Here is a 15,665-nt window from a genome sequence, read left to right on the forward strand (position 1 = left end):
TGTCTAAACTCAGAAAAGTAATCCCTAAAGCAGCATGTGTTACAAGGTCTTCTGTTATTTGGGGCACATCAAATGTGGATTTTTGGCATCTCAACTTGTCAAGAAAGTGAACAGGTTATTAATCAGAGAAGATGAATACACTATTGGCTCTGTGGGATCATTCCCCATTAAATTAGGCATTTTCTACCTTAAACCTTTTTGCTTTTCTGAACTGACAGATTGAAAAAGAGGACTTTTGGTGCTTTTTAGAGTTAAGATATGCTTATGGTTAAGGATGCTTATAGACGTGCAGTGAGTATCTTTACCATTTAAATTTACTGTTGCAAATCTAATCTCTGACCTTGCATTTTGTTAATCCTCTTTGTCAAGTTTTTCTACACGGTGGATTTGCTTATTGCTCTTACATTGACTAGACTTGTAGAAGGCCATGTGGCCCTATCTTGTTAAGAACATTTTTTTGATTCTCCATAGTGTTAAAGTCTGTTTGAAACCTAGGCCTTCCATTCAAAGGCGGCCTGGACCTTTCACCTGGACCAACATGTTCTGTTGTCCATCTCCAATTAGGCAAAGATCTCTCTTCTTTATGTTGATGTGGATGAAGCTGTCCATGTCTATCACTCACCAACAGCCTATTTCAGGAAGGCTTTTTTCATCCTTGTTGAGCCCAAGAAGAGGATTCCAGCTTATTTTTGCACTCATATTTAAGTTCTGTTCTCAGAGTCCCATACAGGTCCCACCCTTTACGTTGTGCTTATAGCCATTGTTCTAGGTTCACAAGAAAATATAAACACTTAATAAACAACTAAAATGTACCACTTATTGTCCACATATGGTCACTTGTAGAGACGTCTAGAAATAATTTGAATGGCCTTCTGAATGTAGTGTATCTCAAACAAATGTAGTGCATGCTGCTTTTTTAAAAAAAATGCAAAATATGGATGCATGCTTCTGTGCATTGCATTCTGTACCATTAACAATGCCAGCACATGCTGTGTGTGTTTTTTTTTTTTTTTTTTTGTTTTTTTTTAACCCACACATTTTCTCATGGAAATTTATTACTTTAACAGTCTACTTTAGTCTTTCTCTACCAGTGGTACCCTATTGTTCCTCTAAAGGTTGCTAGGAATTCCTTGAGCAATTAGCAGTTTGTGACTTTCCAGTCACGTTTACAGATACCAACAGTCTTTTTGGCTATCTATAAGGGTGACATTCTTTCTATTGGCCAGAAATATATGACGCATTCTTCCTAATGACCACCACACATATGTTCTGGAGAGTTGTGGATAGGAATTATAGCAGGGGTTCCCTGAAGACCTGAAACTTATTTCAAAAAGTTTTCTCATGTTAAATTTAAGAAACTCTGGTCTAGCATGAACAAATCCAGTGATCATCATATAGGCTGACAGCTGGAACAGTTTTACCCTATGATCTGCTTATAGTTTATGACTTTAGTATTAGAATAAATAAAATTACTGATCTTGCTTACATTTTATTTAGTGACTTGGAACTATTGCTTTTCTTGACTCTATACTCTGTACTATCTTTACTTATAAGCTTTACTATTTTACTTGCATAGCATTTTTTCCCTTCTTAAATGGAAGAAAGCCTATTGTGCTTGGGTAGAGGTTTATGGGAATGGGGTTCAAGGAACATTTAAACTAGAAGATGGTGGTAAAAAAAAAAAAAAAGCAAATAGGTCGTCAGACAGGCATCAGTCACTATTAGAGAGTCGATTCAGAGACATCAAGACATGTGATTTCACCTTCCCTGGAATTGACTGGTGTAGCAACACTACTTGAACAGCATAAGGGCAGAAATGTATAAACTTGTTACAAGACAATTTTGTGTTACAGTTTATAGAAGCCCTAACTAGAAATAACGGCTGTTCATATGAAAGAAAATCTGAGGGGAACATAAAAGACAAGAATTTTAAGAGATCAAATTTACATTCATCGATATGTGGCTCACATTGAATGTTAAATAGGCCATAAATAGGAAAAGGACATTCCTCAAAATTAAAAATTAAGAATCAATCAGTTGAGAGTTACAAAAATAGAACATGATAAAAAAAAAAGGAAAGCAAGATCACAGAACCAATAAATGTGGAAAAAAAATATTTAAGGATGTTAATAGTAAAAAGCTCAGTTATGTGCATTCAGCCCCTTACAAGATGGCTCAAAATATGTATTTAGGAGCAAAGAAAAAAGTGCATTTAATAAAGAACTTTTTCCGATCTTGTGTACACCACGAAAATGGTTCAAAATGGGGACAGGCTCGAATTAGCTACAATAGATGGTTTACAGATGGCTTTTACCAACATTTCCTTTAAAAAGCTAAGGTTTCTTATCTTACAATTGTAAATGCAGTGAACTTGTAAAGTTATTCAATAGGAAGATTGCAAAGGACAAGAAGTCCAAAATAAATATAAAGTTTTTGCGCTAGTGTTTCTGCAACACGCTTTGATCACTTCCTAATGATTAGTATTTATTTAATATATATATATATATATATATATATATATATATATATATATATATATATATATATAATACGTTATCTAATAATATCACTATACAAGTTCAACTTCTACAGTGACCATCCATAATATAATATTAGTCTCTATGATATTTTTTTCCTTGTTAAAAAAAGAACTAGGCAATAAAAATGTGGGATTTTGCCTGAAAAAAAATGTATTACATAATTATCTGTGTTTAGGTATGTGAACAAAGGGATTTGGTGCATTGTTAAATTTTTTTGATTTGTTCAATAAAGTAGTATAATAATTTAGTACGCTACAGTAAACTTTTCTTCTGGATCCTATAGCTAAAAAGTTAGATATGTTGGCTAATTTTAAATTGTGGCTCACACTTATCAGATGGTCCTTGCTTGTCCTTTCTGTTATAGTAGAACCACCAATGGAACAAAAGTTGATTGACGGTTTACCTTAAAGATGCAATAGTTTTATTTTTAGTGTATTTTGTGTTATGTTTTGTTGCGACATGAATGGTCTTTGTGTTTTTAGTTTTTGTCAATTATGTCTATCATATTTTGGCTACACCTGGTACATGACCTGCCCACTTGACCACGTTCACTGTCCTTTTTTGCCATTCTCAAATGTTGGAAGGTATGGGCTGATGAAATCTCAGTTAAGTCACTAACTGCTTATTTTTATGATAAAATACATTACTAATTAGGAAAAGCAGATTATCTCTGAAAAATGATACTGTTGGTGTGAGAATAGTCAGGGGCAGCACTGCCTAAAGTCTTGCACTTCATATATAGATAACTGAGGCTCCAGGCACATTTACATTCTAAATGTTCCCTACAACATGGTAAATTTTCACTTTTTTATATCTACTTTAAAGCTTATATAAAATTTTAGAGCTTTACCTATGGCTTAAGTAAAATGTGCAGTGATCATATAGTAGATCGTATAGTAGAGGGTGGCACAGGATATGACCATTACTGAGTAATAGGCTGGTTGTGGGCTGCATACATAACGGATAAGCACTACATTGTGCGCATTTATAGTTTTTCACCCAACTTCAAGTGGCTGTGAACTCTACAATAGGTCAAGGGGTGGACCTTGCTGGTAGTCAGAGGCTTCCGACTTTAGGCCTTTTTTTAAAGGCTTTTAAACCATGAAGAATCTGGGTGACAGACCAGATTATATAGATCCTGGTAGTCTCCGTTTTTGCCATCAAAAGTATTTAGTGACTTGCCACATGCAGGTTCAGCGGCAAAAACCAGGATATCCCAGGTCCCCCCAAAAAAATACAGAATCTACAACTTACGATAAACTTGCAGGTGGTTGTCCCACATGAGTTTAGGAAAGGCAGCCACCTGAATGATAATTTATACATTTGGCATGTTTTACAAGTTTGATAGTATCATCTAATAACTGCTTTGGGTATACTTTTTTTTTTTTTTTTTGCCCATCCTGTATTGACACTGCAATCCTTTTCTTTGTGTTACTAGAAGAGCACCAGACCTGTCTCTCTGCCTGTGCTGCTGCCCATGTGTGTTTTTTTTTTGTTGTGTGTGTACAATACTATACAGACCTGTGTCCCCCATGCAAAGGAAGGGTTTTACAAGTTCAAAAAATTCTGATGTTTACATTTTTTCATCCTTGTTTGTGCCTAGTGCTACTCCCCCCATGCCTATGCTTTAGCAGTGATAGCATAACAATGCTTTATTTCACTGATGGTAATAAAAGTGGACTATGCTGAACAATGATCATCAGCATTGGCTGCTTTGTTTTAACAGGGTGGAGGAGGAGGGGAATTGGGGGGCATTTTTTTTCTTAGAACAGTGGTGCCTGGGCAAGTATCAAAGACTAGTGGCCACATTATTAAATAATTGGGCGTATCGCCCAAAAATCTATTACTATTTTTAAAGTAACAGCAATCTTCAACTAAAAATGGTAATCACATTTAACTATATACCAACAATTTTACTATTGCTGACATGTTTTTAAAGTGGAAATTGGACCAGCTATTTCACAAAAAAATATTTTGTTTTAAACCCCATGATCTCCAATTTTGCTGAGATCACTTAAAAGGTAACAATGCACATTAAAATCTGCTATTGGCTGTGTATACCACAAAAAAGAGGAGACATGTCGTCATCCCCCCAGGGGATGCTGAAAGATGCCTTCAGGACCTAAGCCTTGCCAGGCCATCTGATTCCCCGGCCTCATCACCTTCTTAATCTGCACATTCTACCTCCCGCAGAACAGCAGCAATTAGAAGGTGGAAAAATTCTACATGGTCACAACACTGTCCGTATATGCAAATATGTCCTTCACCCAGTCACACCATGCTTCAAGGGCTTGCCAGCTGGATTGTTAGCTTTGTTTGACACACTTTAGGAAGGAACAACGAAGAAATGCTTGATCGCCTGACATTTTTTCCCCACTCACACTTTTTAGATCTGGGGCAAAATGTGGTGGCCAATGTGCCTGAGGAACCTGAGCAAACATCCATATCTTCACTTGGTTACCTAGGTTACTGGGTCAAGATCATACCCTTTTTCCACAAGCGGTTGTCTGAAGTACAGACTTGCCAGAAGGGTACAGTAATATTGTGTGGAGACTCAAACATTATAGTGCACCCACACCTGGATAGAAGGCAAGCTTCTTCTCCCACTGCACCAGTGATATCTGTTCCAGCCCAGGGCACTTTCCCTAAGTTTCCACAAAGGCACATCCGCATAGATAGGTGGAGGGAACTCCATCCCCAGCAGCAAGACTATACACAATACCCCCATCCTCACGAGGTATGATCCAGGATTGACCATATCCTTATCTCTTCTCTTTCTACCCTATGTTATAGAGTGCAAGCTCCTTCTGATCTCATGGTCGGACTATGATGCGGTACATCTTACTCTCTCCTCAGTCTAAGCTGGACATGGCGAGAATGGAGCTAGAACTTTGCTTAAACAACCAAGCAGAAAAGCACTTCGGTTGGGTTAACAACACGTATTTATTTGAAAGGGAATAAGGGAAGATACTTTATTAGCCAACCGTCTGCGATATCTGGCTCATAAACCATAAGCCATATTGTTTACATACTCAGTCATGGCCCCACTAGTCAACCCCTCAAAATTATAGAGGAATTCCAGACTCGGCTCCACACTCTCTATGCTAATTAGGATTCTACCACATTCAATCATATACAATTCTTTCTCTCTGCTCTCCCTATACCTTCTATTCCAGATCAGGTATACAAGTGCTTGGAAGCACAAATCACACCTGAGGAGATATTGAAAGCCATTCATAATCTTAAGCCCTGGGCCGAATAACTTCACTGCCTTCTACTCTTGACTCATTGCGCCCAAACTTGCGCCCATTCTTTCCCCTTAGGCTGGCAAACTTCTTCGGACAGTTGCTACAGGGTAATCAGGTTGGCACCGATACCCTTACAGTGAGTTATGTATGCTGCCAAAACCCAACACTGACCATACGCCATGGGCAAATTATCATCCAATATCCTTGCTCAATCTAGTTGTCAAACTTTTGGCTACGATTTTGGTGAGGAGACTTAAAACGGGCATAGCCTCCTTGGTTCGCAAAGACCAAGCGGGCTTTATGCTTCATTGACAAGTGGGTGACAACACAAAATGTATCCTGCACTTGACACACCTAGCTCATCTGCGTAAAACCCCAGGAATGCTACCCTCTCTGGACATCAGAAAGGTTTTCAACCTGGTACCATGGTTGTACCTCAATTTCCTTCTGTAACACTGGGGTTTTGGCCCAATTGATATCCACATTATACACTGACCCATAGGCGTTTGTTTAATTTGCGGGATACTGATCCACATTCCTCCCCACTTCAAAAGGATCCAGGCAGGAATGTCCGTTATCCCTACTCCTTTTTGCTCTGGCTATCGAGCCCTTGGCACTCTCTATCAGGGACAGTTTGGATGTGGGGGGATTGGAGGTCGCAGGGTACCACCACAAAATATCTTTGTTCACAGACAATGTAATCCTGTTTGTTACTAACCCTGCAATATCCTTACAAAATTTAAAACACTTTGTTAATCAAAAAATTATGGTATGGGACTTTAAAGGCCAATCAATACAAATTTCCTTATATTGTTACTAAAGTATAACATTTTTTTGAACAGATCTAAAAATTTGTATCCAACATAAAAAAATTAGATTAAAAATGTGCAAACCCAATGATATTCCTGTTGGGGGCAACCTTTATTAGGGTGCTCCCTCTTGATATCTATGCATTTCACGGACAAATTCTGCTTCCCCAGGACCAAAACAGGAATATCTGATGTTTGACGCACATGAGATCTTCCCTATGATAGGTGGTAACGGACAGAGGACTATGCGGACAAAGCTTAAAACAGCATGTGAGTGAATCAATGAGACAACCTTTGTGGGGAATAGAATATGAAGAGAAGCTAATGGTAAGAAGAGGTCTTCTATGGTAAATATTTGCAGCCTTAATGAAACAAAATTGATATGACGTTTTCCATGATGAACATATACAGCTACCATGAATCTAATTTGATATTGATAAAAAGGACCTCTGCAAATAATTGAATAAATAGTTGAAAAGATATCATACATTGCTGCTTCTGTCCGTTACCACCTATCATAGGTGAGATCTCATGTGGGTCAAACATCGGATCTTCATGTTTTGGTCCTGAGGAAGTGGAATTTGTCTGTAAAACGCGTAGATATTAGGAGCACCCTAATAAATGTTTTACTTTACTAACAAAATTTATGTTACTAACATAAATTTGAATTGATTGGCCTATAAAGTCCCATACCGTGATTTTTTGATTCGCAAAGCGTTTGATGTTTTGTCGGGGATGTGGCCCATAATTACTAGATAGGTTGGATATTATTTGTTGAAAAACTTTACCAAATTTAGCAAAACTTCTGGATGCATTTTTAAAGGTGACCGCACTGTGTGTCAACCATAGCAAGTCCCGTTCACCTAATATATCCCCGCTTGATCACTTTGTGATGCAAGTTCAGAGCACCTTCCCCTGGGAGCCACAACGTCTGCCTTACCTGGGTGATTACTCAACCACAACATATCATTCCATGTTCGATGCAAATTAGACTTCCCTGTTAAATTCTACAGTTTCTACGTTGGAAACTTGAAAGAAATGCCAAATCTCTTGGTTTGGCAGAATTGCACCCTCAAGATGACAGCATTGTCCAGGCTACTTTACCTATTTTATGTATTCATCATAGCAGTCCCTCCTTCCCTGATCAATAGACTGCAGAAAGCCTTTCTGAAATTTGTATGGGGTAACTCCAGACGAAAAGAACTATGTACCTACTACTAGGTGGCGCAGGTAGCTCCACTGTCAGCATCAGGTCAGGCACACGCAGGTCATTGGGCACCTTTGTGGATACACATTAGGCGTCTGATTGTGCCAATATTGGGAACGATCCGGAACCCTCTCCTAAAGTACTCCCTCGGGGTGTGGGATGGGGTCAAAAGCTCAAGTAATCTTAGCTCCTCCCATACTCCCATGACAACCCTGGTCCACAACCCTGCCTTTAAACCTGGGTTTGGCAACCTAGCTTACTTTGCATGTTAGCTTTTCAGGGGAATTCACACTCTGACAACGTTAAATGAAGTGCAATCCTGGTCCTCATTAAAGGGACAAGCTTTAGTTACTGTCATCGGAAACTTTTTGGTACTTACAAATATGTCACTATATCTCTACTACACTTAAATGTACCAAACCCCCCCCTGAGAGCCACTGTCTTTGAGCTGATTTGTAACAGAGACCCACTGGGAAGGGGTACCCTTTCAGTGATATACAACTCACTGATCTCCACTGCCATACACCGCCCGGTGGGAATCAGACATGGACTGAGCACTAAATGAGGCACAATGGAAACAAATTTAGGGCATGGCATGTGACATTCAATGAGGCAACTTACAAACTCCTCCTTGGATGGTACATGGTGCTGGCTAGAAAGTTCAAGCCTAATGCTTCTGCTCTATTTCCATGGCTGCTGCACTATGCAATACACACCTGGTGGCAATTTCCAAGGATAAAACACTTCTACTTCTGGATAGGGGTCTTCCAGAATATTTACACACTACACAATAGGGATATACGTAAGGACCCCCTTGAGGCGCTCCTAAAAATTGCAACAGGCATCATTTCAAACTTTATATGTATTTACAGTAGGTAAACAGACCCTACCCTGGGCATGGTGGGTAGGGTCCCTAAAGACTTAAATACCCCACTGCTTATTTTTTTAACCAGTGGGTCTCTCTAACCACTCCACTGGGCAGCTTCAGTAGACAAAGTTCTAGGGGTGGCCTCTTGGGGTTCAGTCTCTCTCCCCTTCCCCTTCTCTCCTTTTCTCCCATTCCCACATACCTCCCAGCTGATATCCCCCCCCCCCATCTTTATGTTGTCACCCTAGTCCTGGGCATGACTCTGCCAAATGTTAAAACTAGAAATAAACATAGCTGTTACCACAATCTTTAACAATTTTGACTCTCCACACACACACATTGGAGGGTAAATAAACACATTTAAGCCAGTCAAAGGAAGGAGCTTAAGAATTTCTAATAAGCAAGCCCCAGAGATTTTATGATACTGCCCTCCGATAAAGTTTATGTACAATTTGAGATGTTGGGTGCATTGTGGATATCAGTGCCGCCTGGTCTATAACTTCTGTGTTACATTAGCTATTGATTCTCTTGGCACTGGAAAATAAATTTTCATATACGTTTAGTAAGCTTTTCTACCACAGTAATTCTGCTAGAGAGGAAATTTGCGTGACAAACTGGACAGCCTGGTTTTGGCATTTACTTAATATTTGTTACAAAATGTAATTGTTTATCCCCATGTCCCCATGCAAATATACATTTATGGGCTACAATAGCTAGGTAAAATTATTAATAGGTTAGCTTTTCAATAGGTTACGTTACAATTGTAAAGACTTAGGTTTGTTGATTTTTTTTTTTTTTTTACCCTATGGAATTAATAAACTGATCTTCTAATTCCCCTCCCCCCCTTTTCAAAAGTTAAGTGCTTGTTTTGCACAGAGGATGGTGATGTCTGTCTGTCTTCTAAATTTTCAGCCCCTTACCCTCGACAGCTCAGAAAAGTCAAAAGACTCATTGTTAGGTAACTAGCATTTTTAAAATAGGTCTGGTAGCCTACACTTTTTTACTCATGGGTTTTTAGTCTTAAAGGTAATTTTAACCAATTATTCCCTTGGCCCACCCATTCTAGCCCCTCTTTACTAATACAAAATGCAAAAATGTTAAAAATTTTGAGATGCACTCTTGCTAAGGTCAGACTGGCTTGACCTGACCAGGCTCCATAATTTCCTAATACTATAGCGCCTTTACAATTTAGAAATGCAAATGTTTCTGCAGTAGAAAGTATTTGCTGACTTTTAGGTCTTTATAAAAAAATACTACACAGGGAAACAATGTTTATCCCTAGTCAAGGACATTCCAGTCTTGTCTCAAAGAGTGCACATGAGAACCATGAGTCCCATATACATGTTGGATAAGTAGAGCAGTGCAGTATGTCTTTACACTATGTGCTGATTTAGGTCAAAGCTGCATATTTCGAATGTCCCTTAAATTGGGATAAATTTTACATTTAATGTAAAAATGTTCAACATTGCTAGCTACAAACCTGTTAAAGCATGCAAAAAATGCACAGGTTGGTTTGCCCATCTGAGCTTTAGTTTTACTGTCACAATCTTGAGGTAAATTAAAATTGCTTTAGACTATAAACTGCCTAAGCTAATAGTAGTGCTAAAGTATCTGTGTTAGGCTCATCCTTTGGATGGGGTTCAAACTACTATGTAATACAAATATTATTTTGTCCTATTGTATCTAGAAATGTAATGAGACCTTCTAATTTAAAGCAGTTTCTCGGAACTGCATTATCATTTTAAGCTTAGTTACCCCAAAAAATCCACAATAGCAATGAAAGGGCATGCTAAAGAGAGTAAGTACCAATAATCGAGTTTCTTACAGTAATTAGGATTTTAGTGTTACACCAACTATATTTCTTATTACCATTTCAATAAAAATATAATTTATTCAAATGGTAAAACATGAGATTTATTTTGCATCTATGCCACAATAACTCCCTCTATAAGGGCCCTCCATTAACATCCCTGGTAGAACATCCCTAGTGTAATAGAAGAGGGAACTTAGATGTATTGATAAAGAATTGGAAGAGGTAGAGTTGTTGTTATGGGAGAATGGCTGATAAATACGCTATGTTTAATTGTGCTGTGATAAATAAAAAACAAATTTGAAGACTATCGTTGTTTGCCTTAACCTATTGGGAGAGATTACCGGAATATATGACAGCAAAATGTTTTTAAGTGGATGAGATATATCATTTGATTGTTGATACCAGTCCTATAGTTCCTCAGGAAGCAAAACCTGTAAAACCAAGAATAAACTGGACATATTTGAAGTATTATAAATATATTACATGCATGTTTATACAAGATAAAAAAAAAATAACAATTTTTTGACAAGGTAAAACTTTTTCTTCGATTTGGATATGTGTAAAGGTGCCTTAAAAGTCCATGTTGGTGTTTTTCGATAGAACGGGTTGAAATTGAATGTGGCTCCCATTGTTTCACAGCTTTTCCCAAATTAGATAATAAAGTTTAGTAGGGATTTTAGCGTTCAAATTTAATGCTCCAAACATCAACTGTGTTACAGTACATTAATACACATTGTATTTTTCTGTCCCCTTTTTTGTGTAGGTTCTTGCAAAGAAGAAATCGTCAACAGAAATTTTTATGAACCCAGAGTTTCTAAAAGAATTTATTGAAATGTATAAGGCTTTACCTTGCTTGTGGAAAGTAAAATGTTCTGATTATTCCAATAGGCAGAAAAAAGCGGAGGCATATGAAAAACTAGTCGATCTTTGTAAAACAGTTTGTCCCTCAGCAACTGTAGACCTTGTTAAACATAAGATTGCAAATTTGAGAACAGTATTCAAGAAGGAGTTAAAGAAAATAGAAGCATCCATAAAATCTGGTGCTTCTGGTGAGGAAATCTACATACCACGTCTGTGGTACTTTGACCTTCTGAAATTTACCATCAATCAGGATGTACGCATACCATCTGTATTCCACTTTCCTGACACATATGAGATGCAGCAAGAGGAAGAAAACACAAATGATAGCCTAGAGAGTGCTGGAGAAAGTAAAAACTTCTCCCAGGTATGAAATCTAGAATTTGTTAGGCACATTAAATTAATTTATTTTTCAGTGTGCATTTCATAACAGATATTCTTTGAAAATAATATGCCTATATACCACAGTGATGGATATACGCACTGGCAAATTTCAAATACGTATTGTCATCTGTAAAATGTCTTAATATGAGGAACCCTCCCCAAAACATTTCTATTCTATGTAAAACTAGAATAATTTGTAGCCCTAATTCAGTCTATATTTAAGCATTTATAAAGTGACTACTTAATATCCTTTTACTGTTGGCAAAATAACTTCATTATCCTTATCACTGAAATTACATTGGTACCCTGGACAGCTCAGTGTGTGCATATGCACAAAAGGGTTGATTTCCCTGTGCAGCCAGCACAACCACCAATATTTCAAAAAATCTGGGTAGGCAGGAGAGCACCACACGTACATTAATAGTTATCTAGGTTTTTCCAATAGACAAAGGTAAAGTGCCACTGTTTTCCATTGTGTTCTATTTATGTTTTATTGTGGATTTATGGTCACATGGTTATGATTCTAATAAAAAACAAAACTAATGAATTAAAATAAAAACTATAGACATGACTGCTCCTCCCCCAAACCTTTCATCAGATAAGCTGATGCCAGTGACACATGCATAGAATTTTGATCCACAGTGTTCTTCACTAAGTATTAAAGGATGAAGCCCTATTCACAAGGTGATTTTCTGCATATTCTTCTATTTGTGATAACACAGCTCAACAAAAAACAATTTTTTTAACTTGCCAAGGATTTTTCAATATATTTAGTGTGTTTGAGGTCTACTGAATCCAGAAATGACATCAGTTTCATTGAATTGGCTCTAGTTCTTGTGATACAGGAATCAGAATAGACGATTTAACCAACAATAAATGTTAACACAGCATATTATTATCAATCTTTATTTACACTGCTGTTTTGCAATTTTTATATTAAATGAAGCATTATTTTCATAAAACTTTCATTTGCCTTCTTTTTATTGATATATATATTTTTTATAGAAGTTCTTCAAGAGGAAGTTGTTTAAGTGACCCTAATGTATTTGGCTACATTTGTGGTGAATATTATCAGCAAAAACAGAGCATATCTATGGTATTCAAAACTTGTGCAGAGTGTCTACGTCAATGGAAACTGAAAAGTTTGAAATTTGGTGTACCTATGGTATGGCAAGAGCACAAAAATCATCATAATGATTATTTTTGTGCTGTGAATGTAAAAGGTTTCAATCGTTACAAGAAAAACAAGTGAGAGTACCCTGATTTAAAATCGGCAAGATGACCTGTGTCGCATGGTACTGATGTTCCCATACCAGTGTTCAGTACACTCCCTGATGTTCCTGTATCCAACATGGAGGATATACAGGGCTTGTAGTGTAATCCAGGAGCTAGCAGTGGAAGTGAATATGAAGGAAGGAAGTGTTTCATCAAACCAGCAGTTCTCTCAAGAAGAGCTCAAAGATTTAATATGTGAAGTCTGTCAAAAGAAGCATCTGAACTTTTAGCATCCAGGCCAGGACCAAAAGTTAAAATAACGGTTTATAGGACAAGAGAGGTGACACGCTTACCATATTTCAGTGAAGATGGAGACTTTGTGTACTGTTGTACCATCCCTGGACTACTAGCCCATATAGGAGTGCAAAAATACCGAGCAAAAGACTGGCGGCTTTTCATAGACAGTTCCACTTGAAGTCTGAAATCTGTTTCACTGCATAATGGCAATTGCTATGCATCAATTCCAATTGGTCACTCGACAAAAGTTAGGATAATGAAAATATCAAAATGGTCTTAAAAAAGCTTTGCTATTATGAACACCAATGGTCCATATGTGTTGATGGTGAACTTCCTACTAGGACAGCAAAGTGGATACACATAAAAAAAAAAGTGACCTCCAAAGGAAAGTGCCTCCAAAGGAAAACATGAAAAAAGGTGCAGCAAACATCAACAAGCCAATGGTTTACAAAGAAAAAATCATTCTCCCTCCACTACACATAAAGTTGGGATTATTGAAGCAATTTGTTAGAGCTCTAAAGAAGGACTGTGATTGCTTCAAATACATTTTGTAGATTCTTCCCTGGATTGAGAACTAAAAAATTAAAAGCAGGAATTTTTGATGGACCCCAGATTCGGAAACTGATAAATCATTTAAATTTCACAAGTTACGTGACTGATACTAAAGCTTCTGCCTGGCACAGCTATTTCATGGTTGTCAGGAACCATAAGGCACAAAAGTATGAAGAACTGGTACAAAACTTGCTCCTAAAATTTAAAAATTTGGAACAAAAAGGTACACTATCTCCATAGCCATTTGCAAAAATTTCCAGAAAACCTTGGCGATTTCAATGAGGAACAAGAGGAGAGGTTCCATCAAGATATAAAGGTGATGGAAGAAAAGTATCAGGGCAGATGTGACAGACACGCGATGGCAGACAACTGCTGGAGCCTTCAACATGATTTTCCTGATCATCAGCATAAAAGGAAATCATACATACTGAGTTTTTCAATGACTCCTTTGTGACTAGATTTGTAAATTTACTAAATATAGAATATATTGACATTAAGTATTTCAAAAATTTAGCGTTGTATAAGTGGACATACCTACTTTAATTTTTGCTTACTTTTCATGTTTCATTAGTTTTCTATGAAGGTATTATTGAGATCGTTATTTCAAAAACTAGAGCCAATCTAGCAAAACCAATACCATATTTGGAAACCGTGCATCAAACATACCCTGTAAACATAATCTGCTTGGCAAGAAAATGTTTGTTGACCAGTCCAGTAATAAGTACTTTTTGACAACTGGGAGTGCTAAACACTTCATAAACCGTGATCTCTGCAAGTTGTAACTGGGCAATTAGTAGCCACACTAACCCTAAATATTTTTCATAATCACCCACAGATGAGTGTAACCATTTTGTTCCATTATGGTCAGAGAGCATGTTTACCTGGCTAACTCGCCCTAATAGGTTTTTTAAACTTGTGGTCATCACTTTTGTGCACACAGGTAAGTTATCAAATTTCAAGAGGGACAGTGTTTTTTTACCAGCAGTTAGGTTTCTTTTTAAAGTAATTGTACTTTCCCCATAATATGTTACATAGTTACATAGTAGGTCAGGTTGAAAAAAGACATAAGTCCATCAAGTTAAACCACTAGGAAAATAAACATATCCGAGATATAAAACCCTATAATAGTTGGTCCAGAGGAAGGCAAAAAAACCCTGGTACAATTTGCTTCAACAGGGGAAAAAAATTCCTTCCTGATTCCATGAGGCACACGGATGTTCCCTGGATCAACAGTCACTGTTATTTTTGCTTTAAAGCCTTAATACTTAGTTATATTCTGTACTTCTAGAAAAACATCCAGCTTTTTCTTAAAGTGTGTATATATATATATATATATATATATATAGTAGTTGCTGAAACTACTTCCTGAGGGAGCTGATTATACAGACCTTACAGTGAAGAATCCCTTCCTTACCTGGAGCTTAAACTTCTTTTCCTTTAGTGCACTCTTGTTCTTTGTAATATTCTTAAAATGAATAATGGGGCAGAGAGTTCTCTATGTGGACTATTTATATATCGTATTTTCCGGCGTATAAGACGACTTTTTAACCCCGAAAAATCTGTGCCAAAGTCGGGGGTCATCTTATACGCCGGGTACCGGTACTTACCTGCAGCTTGCTTCACGTCCGCCGTCCCCGCGAGTCCTCCTTCACGTCCGCCGTCCTGTGCAGCTTGCGTGAGTCCTCCTGTGCAGCAATGCGAGCCTGCACAGGAGGACGTGAGCCTGGATTGGCTCTCCAGTGGAGAGCCTGGATTGGCTCTCCAGTGGAGAGCCTGGATTGGCTCTCCAGTGGAGAGCCTGGATTGGCTCTACAGTGGAGAGCCTGGATTGGCTCTCCAGTGGAGAGCCTGGATTGGCTCTCCAGTGGAGAGCC

At 37.8% G+C, this 15,665-nt stretch overlaps 1 protein-coding gene across 5 annotated transcripts in view; it reads left to right on the forward strand.

The window, feature by feature from the left end:
• The window catches only part of LOC140329100 (uncharacterized), a 143,400-nt gene that overhangs the window by 65,239 nt on the left and 62,496 nt on the right, over positions 1-15,665 (forward strand). For 4 of the 5 annotated variants that reach the window (XM_072409196.1, XM_072409195.1, XM_072409197.1 and 1 more), the window contains one exon: positions 11,249-11,710. The exons of the other annotated variant lie outside the window; for it this stretch is intronic. In XM_072409196.1, the coding sequence (XP_072265297.1) occupies positions 11,249-11,710 (462 nt within the window). The remainder of the gene's footprint in view (positions 1-11,248; positions 11,711-15,665) is intronic. 5 annotated transcript variants of the gene reach the window in all.

This window comes from Pyxicephalus adspersus, chromosome 4, assembly GCF_032062135.1.
Source record: "Pyxicephalus adspersus chromosome 4, UCB_Pads_2.0, whole genome shotgun sequence".
Taxonomy (NCBI): Eukaryota; Metazoa; Chordata; class Amphibia; order Anura; family Pyxicephalidae; genus Pyxicephalus; species Pyxicephalus adspersus.